This window comes from Pogona vitticeps, chromosome 1 (assembly GCF_051106095.1).
Source record: "Pogona vitticeps strain Pit_001003342236 chromosome 1, PviZW2.1, whole genome shotgun sequence".
NCBI lineage: Eukaryota > Metazoa > Chordata > Lepidosauria > Squamata > Agamidae > Pogona > Pogona vitticeps.
This window is the reverse complement of record NC_135783.1, coordinates 319,102,474-319,111,821: the sequence shown is the minus strand read 5'-3', so window position 1 is coordinate 319,111,821 and position 9,348 is coordinate 319,102,474. Positions and strand designations below refer to the sequence as shown.

Here is a 9,348-nt window from a genome sequence, read left to right as displayed (position 1 = left end):
CAGGATTCAGTTTCAGTCTATTAGCCCTCATCCATTCCAGAACTGAGGTCAGGCAATGCTCCAGGACATGGACAGTATCCACTGTAGAGGATGCAAAGAAGAGATAGAGTTGTGTATTGGCAGCATACTGATGAAAACACACTCTGAATCTCCACATGATTTCTCTCAGCAGCCTCACACAGATGTTAAAAAGCATTGGGGAGATAGACAGCCCCCGTGGAACCCCACCGTTTAGAGTCCGATGGACCAACACATCATCTCCAAGCTGAACTCTCTGGACCTGGTTGTCAAGAAAGGATCGGAACCAGCTGAGGACCAGCCCTCTAACCCAACAACCTGTATAAAAGGCCACTGAGAGATCAGGGAGAACCAACAGGGTCATTCCTCCCCTAGTAGCCTCCCTTAACAAATCATCTTGCAATGTGACCAGTGCTATCTCTGTGCCATGGTGCAGCCTGAAACCAGACTGGAATGGACCCAGGCATTCTTCCTCCCTCCGGGGACATCCAGAGATGCTCTGCCTCCACCCACTCAGTCAACTTGTCTATAAAAGGGATTTTAGCAATGGGCCTTGAGTTATTCCAATCAACTGTCACAAGGTTGCCATGCTTTATGATGGACCCTGTAATAGTTTCTTTCACACAGGAGGGGTAGGGTGTAATACCCTTCCTTAGCAAAGCATTTATGATGTTAACACCCAATCCACAGCGACCTCATTGGCTACATTCAATAGCCAAGATGAGCTGAGGTGATGGGTTTGCAATGTCCTAGCATCAGAAGAAATTAAAAACAGGTGAAAAACAAGCAAAAAAGGAGATTTAGCTATAACATCACTAAAATCACAATAATCAAAGCAATTAATGTCATCATTAAAGTCAGAAAATAGTTGAAAATGTCAGTTTGGAGAGATGCATCTTCATATTTGTCCCATGTGGGAACTGACTGCATCACTGAGAGGAGTGGCTTCTACCATCTGGAATCAATGCAGGAGAAAGGCTTCTCCCACACGCCTGTGCAGGCCTTCACAGATTATGTCCTGTCAGAGGACCTTTCTTGTAGATCTTATCCTCTGAACAGATTCGTAACAAGATGATCTCCCAAGCTATTTAGGGCTTTAAAATTAAAACAGACATTTTGAACAGGGCCTTGAAAGCAATTAGCAACTTGAGCATGTCTTTCAATAATACCTGGGTCATATGATCTTGATATGATACTTCATTAAGAAGCCTAACGTCTGTATATCTTACATACCTAAACTCCTACATACCTAAGCACTTGGGCAGTCTTTGTGGGTGTATTATAGTAATCAAAAGAAGAAGATAGCTGATACGTGAAATTGCACAAAAATATTCCTTGATGCCACCATCACCTGGAATCTAGGCACGTTCCCAGACTATGAATCTGACTTTTCAGGTTCCAGAACAGGTTGAATACCAATGCCTGAGATTGATTTTCTGCTAAAAAAGAGCACTTTATCTTGTCAGGGTGTAATTCAGCTTGTCTGCTGTCATCCAGCTCATCATCAACCCCAGACAATATTCAAGGATACTAATTGTTTCCTTCATGTCAGGTAACATCCCTATATCCAGATCTGTTGCTTCTTAAAAACCTATATGCAAATTACAGAGATCCTGAGAAAGAAAGAAAGAAGAAAGAAAGAAAGAAAGAAAGAAAGAAAGAAAGAAAATCAGCTCATGCTGAGATAGTCCAAATCAAAGAGAATGAGAAATAAGAATCTGAGGTATATAGAATGCATCGGATTGCTTACTTGCCTCTGCCATAGCATATCATTTAGAAGATTACAGTTATTATTTTAAAAAAATATAGATTTTTAGGTGAAGGCTCATCATTTAAAAATATAGCAAAGGGGTTCCAGCTGTGAAGAGGGAGACAGAAGGCATAAGTAGCTTGAGCAATGAGTCTGTTATGGATGGAGAATTACTTATACTGTATTAGAATAAATATACAGACTTGCAATGTTATTAAGGTATGGGAGAAACTGACTCTTTCTCTTCCTATGAAGGGCAATTGTCCAGACTATTGGTCAACTCTCCCTTGTGTTAATTTCAGAGCCATCTTCCTTCCACCTGTCTATTATCTGTCTGTTCTAATATAGGACAAATTTAATGGCCAACACTTCCTTTTGTGTGTGGTGATTCCATGATACCACTGGATGGCTCTTTTCTGCTCATCTCTGAACTTAATCCATGTGGTACCACAGATCCTCTTTGCAGAGTTATTAACTAATTTTCCCCTTAAATCACCTTACAGATATCAATGAATGTCTAATGGTTGGCATATGTAAAGATGCAGAATGTGTGAACACCCGGGGCAGCTTCCTTTGTACTTGTAAGCCTGGCACTCTGCTGGATCCATCCCGCAGTCACTGCATTTGTAAGTGCTAACAGATAAGCAATAACCATCTATTTTATTTTATTTATTGGACTTCTGTGCTGCCCACTTAGTGCAAGGCACTACTCTAGCTGGTTAACATAAATAATGTAAAAATAATAAAGGAAATATAAAAGGAATATAATAAAATCAAAACAGTAAACACAGAATAACTCAATCAATGAACATCAGATTATAGATTATAGATGGACAAGCAAACAATTAGGCAGTCATGTGCCTTTTTATAGATACCTTTTTATGTGCCTTTTCATACATACCCTGATTGTTAATAATTATGAAGACATATTTTTATGCCAAAGTTAGGTCAAAAGAAGCCTGCTGGAGTGGGCATTTACCAGCAGGATCAATCCTTGGTAATTTTGCTGTGCATCAGATGGAGGTAGAGTGGCAGTGACTATTGAAACCCAAGAGAGACTTTTTCCCTAAGGGTTCACCAAAAACAGAAGCAACAACATCAACATGAATTGAATGAAACTTGCCAACTATCCCCCTCAGGCCAGTTTTTTTTAAAAAAATAAATCTTCCAATTTTATCTTTGTTCTGATCAGTTTCACTTTCATTATTACTTGTTATGTCTCACCTTTCTGTTAAAAAGCCCATATTGGCTAATACAATAAAACTCAATAATAAGCATTTTAAAAGTAACAAATAAGTGTTGTAAAAAACTGTTCACAAGTCACATGTAAAAATTGGAGCCAGTTAAAACATAATTAAATTGGAATACAAATTGAAACACAGATCAGTCTCCTATGCTATCTTAAATTAAGGTAAATTGTCCAAAAGCTGACTTGTATTTGCACTTATACAATTAAGCCCAAAAGTAACAAGGACCTCCTTTCTGCAAATCTTGTAGCTCACTTACACATTGTAGCTTACACTTACACATATTTAGCAGTTTTATTTGGCAGAGTTTAAAAACTGCCTAATGATTAGTTTCACTTGCTTCTTTGCCAAGAACGTGAGCTTGTATAGATTAGAATCTTAAAGTTAAGTTTTAACAGAGTGTACTTCTTACAATGTGAACTGTCTTTAAGGCTTTTTAAAAGCTATTGAATGCGTTCCAACACTTAAATAAGAAAAATGCTTATAAAATTAATTAAATACAATTATACAAACAATTATAACTACAATTTTAAAAAATATCTCTGGGCTCAGTGAGATGGGTTATTCCATTCTTTTTTCTGGCAATTAGACAATGGAATGGTTAGGTGAAGCAGTTTATTTCCAGAGCACCCCTACCCACAGCTTTCTGATCCTCTGTCAGGGGTTTCTACTTTTTTGCTGTGGGTAGGTTTGTCTAGTTTGGTCTGTTTCCAGCATGCGTGATAGCTGGGAATGGACCAAGAAGGGAGTCTTAAGCTGTTAGGGCTCCTTCTTTATCAATTTCCAGTATCATGAAGTGGCTTAATAAATGAGCTACTTCAGGATATTAGCAAACTGAACACTTCCCCTGTTTGTCCACAGAAGGGCAGAGGAAATGAACTTTTTTTTTACTCTGCTAGACTATCGCTGATGTATTGCTTCATTTAGATTACATTTTCCCCTTTGCCTTGTCCAAAATGCCAATTGAGAAACTACTCACAGCCAAAATCACTGAGAAGCAAAGTGTTCCATTGCTAATATATTAAAATATTGTAGATTGCTTGCTTACTAAGCCACTTCACTATAACTGAAATTGATAGTGGAAGGAGCTCTTGAGATAGGATAGGATAGGATCTATTGAGAACCACACCAAATGGTATATCACATCTCCACCCAGCCTCAAGCAACTCTATACTGCACCAGCCTGCTTCAAAAGGGATAGTGTAGATAAGCCTTCTGTGTGCTATTGTTTATTAAAAGTGCCTAAATAGTCACTCTTTAATTAGTTTTTGGGGGTAGAAAGTCTGAATGCTACAAGCTGCTAGCCTGTGATACAACACACTTACCTCTCATCTATTTGTTAATTAGTTTGGTGCACAAACTCCTTTGGGATTGTTCTAGTCCAAAAAATAACTTTCTGTCTCTGCTAAAATGTTTCAGTTATACTTAAAAATGAGTGACATTGTAGTTCCTGTTGAATTGTTATATGTCAGTATTGTAAAAAAAAATTCATTGCAGCTAGTTAGTTATTTGTAGCCAGTTATTTCCAAGCTCTGTTGTAAGCTGCCCAGAGACCTTTGGGTAGTGAGGTCGGCATATAAATAAAATAAATGAATAAATAAATAATCTAGTTTTTCCCCTGCTCTCATTCTACTGATTGGTGAAGTAATAGGGAAAACATGGTAGAGACTTCTGAATAGCATGATCCTGCATAATAAGTAAATACAACTGTGTGCAGTTGAATTTAAGTGTGTATAGAATATGCACACATGCCTGAAAATAAGCCCTTCCAGCCTCAGTAGAATTTCCTTCTAGGTAAATATGCATAAGATCACATTGCAAATCTTCCTTGGCAAGTGTGCGCAAAGGGTTAATCCTCTTTTTTTCTCTTTTAGCGGATAAAGCTGTATCCACAGAGCAGGGACTGTGTTATCGCTCAACAGTAGAAGGAATCTGTGCCCTGCCACTCAATCTTCACATCACCAAACAGATCTGCTGCTGTAGCCGGGTTGGCAAAGGATGGGGGCGAAATTGTGAAAAGTGTCCCTTGCCAGGATCTGGTGAGAACTCTGCTTGCTTTGTGGAGATTTATTTATTTATTTATTTATTTATTTATTTATTTATTTATTTATTTATTTATTTATTCATTCATTCATTCATTCATTCATTCATTCATTCATTCATTCATTCATTCCTTTTTATCAATTTAATCTTGTGATTCCTTTACTTCTGTTTGTCTTTATCAGACAAACACATTCATATTCTCTACGAGACAACAGATTTCAGAAGACCTGAATATTCACTTGGCTTTATAGTCTTCTTTCAACTTCATTATTCTATGATTCTATGATAGTGTCTCAGCATGCAGATGGAGCCCTTGCACAATGTTGTCCTAGTCAAAATGTGACACATTCCCCAGATATTGCTGAATCATCAATGTGGTCACAGCACCAGCGCCCCCCTAGACCTTTTGAACCTCAAAACGTATGCTAAGGTTTTGCAGCTGTTTTGCAGGGCAAGTCCTGCATTTTGCAGCACCCCCAGTATGGTGTAACTGATATATAAAGTTGGGGTTCCTAGAGGCAGCTCAAAAAACTCAACATTATCTTTTTACTCTCTAATCTATGCCCAGTTTTTTTTTGAACCTTTTGCAGTACCCACTCCCCCATGGTGAAACTGGCATACCTTGTATGGGGGACTACTAAGCATCTCAAAACAAACAGTGCCCTCTTTGTTCCAGGCCCATGCCACAGCTGTAGTAATTTTTCATATGCTATACACATGGGCCATGAAGGATGTGCTAGAAAGTGTCCAGAAATGTTGGGGAAAATATGAAGTGGCCAGACTACTATTTCTGGTATTTGATATTGCCGGGGGAGGAGGTATGCAAACCAGTTGCAAAACTTGAAGCTGTTGTACAAAGAAGTGATGTTTCTAAGTTCTGCCTGTTCCTGCCTTCATCTGTCCCACTCCTCCACAGGGACTGCCTGAAGGAACACCTTCCAACTCTGACTTAGGTTTGGTCTTATGCAGCCAAATCAACTACAGCTGATGCTAACAGCACCAAAGAATTAAAAGGCTGCTTTAACTTCCAGAAGTCTGACTATTTGGCCTTTGACTCTTAGGAAGCTTGAACAGACATCCTTTGCTTTATTACTCAGTTGTTTGTTTCTGTGAGAGAGATAATTGGCTATAGGCTGAATGAGAATTTCTGTGTGGTTATATTGAGAAAAAGGCAAGCACATTTTCCAGAATAGGTTAATAAGATATTGCTCTAACTCAGTGGTTCTTAACCTTGGGTTACTCAGGTGGTTTTGGACTGCAACTCCCAGAAGCCTTCACCACCAGCTGTGCTGGCTGGGGTTTCTGGGAGTTGCAGTTCAAAAACACCTGAGTAACCCAAGGTTAAGAACCACTGCTCTAACTTATAACACATGCAAACAAATGTCTTTCTTTTTGCTGGCAACTTGTAGTTTTCAATTCTAATCCCATAGATGTAGTCTAAACATGTTTTACTTATGTGAGAGAACATTGTTTCAATTGTAATGGATACCTAAATAGATTATAAAAGATGAAACATGTACCAACACATCTTACCTGTGTAACAGAAAAACTGCACCCCAATACTGATTTCTATAAGCCCTCAGCTATTTCTTCTTCTCTTGTGGCTTTCTTCCCTCTGTATCATCACATTTATGTCTTGTATTTTGCATTCCTTGCAGAAGCCTTCAAGGAGATTTGCCCTGCAGGGCATGGCTACACTTATTCTAGCTCTGACATACGGATGTCCATGAGGAAGGCAGAAGCAGAGGAGCTGCCACATAGCTTAGAAGAACAGAAGCAAAATAATGATAGGGTTCCTGACTGGACAAGAAGGCGGCAGCAGCTACAGGAGGTTTTGAGTGGTGGTATCACAGACACAATCCCTAGAACTGACATATCTGCAGGAAGAGGTGAAGTAATATTGGAGTGGAGCCAGCTAATTCCCTGCATAAATGGGGGAGGCATTTATTTCCATTCTGTTTTCAAAAGGTCTTGCAGCAGAGTGAGCAAGGTCTGGGCATCTCCCCTGAAACCACTGAGGATGGCACATCCTCCAGTTACCAGCAAGCTTGTTCTTCTGGTGACCATTTAAAAAGTGGCTTTGTATAGCACCATTTTCTTGGAAGGAAGAATGATGCTTTTCCACAAGCAAATTAGAAGCTCATAGAGCACAAATCCGCTTGTAAATGAGAGGCGTGAGGAGGATCTGCTTCATTTCTAGTGGGGGGAAAGCCAGTTTTAAAGATAAACTTCCATCTAGAGGGCCTGCTGACTCTTCGCTGTGAGGAATCCTTTCATGTATGTAACATAGGAAAGGAGCTGAGATGGAAAAAGGGTCTTTGCCTTTTCCCTAGAAGGTACAGAGGTAAATAAGTGGCCAGTCTAAAGAGAAAGTATTCCAAACTGCTGAGGCCACTCCCAAAAAGCACCGGGCATCCCTGCAAGGTGCACTTTCAGTGGGCCATCATTTTGACTGATTTCAGATCTCAGAAAGATTGCATCTTCTTCATGCATTACATGATGTATGTGCAGTGTCAACCCCAAGTACATGGAGGTTAGAAATGTGTGGTAGTCTTGGTTACAGATGCTACAATCCTGTATATTAAAATAACAATAAATACTGATATGGTACAGTATATTGAGTGCTCAGACAATTCACATACTTTATCTTGTAACACTTAGAATATTGGGCTGAAGAGAATAGAACAGTCTTTCCCGAACTGGATACCTTTGGTATGCATCAAATTATGACTGTCATCATTGCCAGTGATCATGGTGGGGAATGTGGGAGTTGTAGTTCAACATATCTGGAGGGCACCATGGCAAGCATGGTCCAAACCAAACAGAAATTTTAGGACTGGATTTTAATAGGATGGATGAACTACATGTGGATTTTGAGGCTCCACCTAAATTAGCCTAGTGATGGAGGTTTAGCCTGTGGTTGCAAGGTACTTAGCATGTTAAGATATCAAGTTTTCTAACTGACTTCTATTGTTTTACAGGAGAATCTCAAGAAGATCAGGTGAGTAAAACCTCTGCCACTGCCTTATATGTTTGGGATACGATGGAGGTCAACATTTGGTTTAGAAAAGCCATAAGTTAAAAAGTGATTGAAAAAACAAACTCTTCGGAACAAATAAGGTTTGACTCAAAAAAAGAAAGAAAGAAAGAAAAGAAAGAAAGAAAGAAAAGAAAGAGAATTTATAAATTTACATAAGTCATCTTATTTTTAATATAAAGCAAATCTAAGAGGATATTTCAGAAGTGATGTATCTGATTGTATAAGATGTAGTGTTGAGACCCATGGAGTGGTCTTGTTAGAGGGATATTTGAAAGATAATGTATGAATTAAAAAGTATGTCATAAATTTCTTAGTAACTTAACATAAATGTAGTTTATAGACCAACTGATACCTTTTTTTGGGACATTTGAAAGACAATCTGAAAGTAAAAGAAAGTGTGTCATGAGATTCTTAGGTCAAAAACAGATGTCTCAGGCAGTCCATAAAATCCTTAAGAGCAGATTGTAAATGGCTGTTGCAGCAGGAGCTTTTCTTACTCCCTGGAGTGCACAAAATAGGGCTTGTCTACATGTGGCAAATCCACAATGGATTTGGCTGCAAGGAGGATCTCTTTTTCTCTAAGACAAGAACAAGAAATGGGGAAAATGCTCCTCATTCCCCCTCCAGTCTCCCATCTCTTTCTGCTTCTTGGGAGGAATTTTGTATTTATTAAATTTTTTAAACATAAGTGATGCGATGCAATAATAGAGTCTAAAAAATGTGATTTTTTTTAAAAAAAATTCCTTTGTGCTTCCATGGAGGCACTGAGGAAGTGTTAATTTGTCTATATTATGGGGGGATCTTCTTATAAGCTACTTCCCAATATGGCAAACTAACAGTGATAGACAATTTGACAGCTTCAGCTTTGGTTTGTTTCCAGCGATCGCACATGTTGGAAACAAACCAAAATATAGCAATCCTACCTGCACAAAAAAGTAGAAGCTCTGACGGGGACACAGAAAGGTGCAGACAGGAGCACCCTGGGAATGGTTTAATTCACTCCAGTGATTACATTGTGTGATCACCAGAAAGGAGTGAACTAACCCATCCGCGTAGCAAACCGAACAGTGGACTAAATGTCTTTCTGACTGTACCCTTAGTTTGCTTTGTTTTGTGACTAGTCTTCGAGACTTCAGCATGAGATTCCTTTAAAAACTGCCTTTGTAACAACTCTGCAACATTAATATGCTTCTATTTCTGCCCCTTAGTAATGGCTCAGTTGCTTTAGGACCATTGGGAACTATATCAGC

At 38.9% G+C, this 9,348-nt stretch overlaps 1 protein-coding gene across 1 annotated transcript in view; it reads left to right on the top strand.

Annotated features, from left to right (window-relative positions):
• LTBP2 (latent transforming growth factor beta binding protein 2) overlaps positions 1–9,348 on the top strand; it is a 171,812-nt gene that overhangs the window by 114,373 nt on the left and 48,091 nt on the right. Inside the window, exons 10-13 of the mRNA XM_020793875.3 lie at positions 2,272–2,394; positions 4,890–5,054; positions 6,717–6,947; positions 8,040–8,059. Coding sequence (XP_020649534.3) covers positions 2,272–2,394; positions 4,890–5,054; positions 6,717–6,947; positions 8,040–8,059 — 539 coding nt within the window. The remainder of the gene's footprint in view (positions 1–2,271; positions 2,395–4,889; positions 5,055–6,716; positions 6,948–8,039; positions 8,060–9,348) is intronic.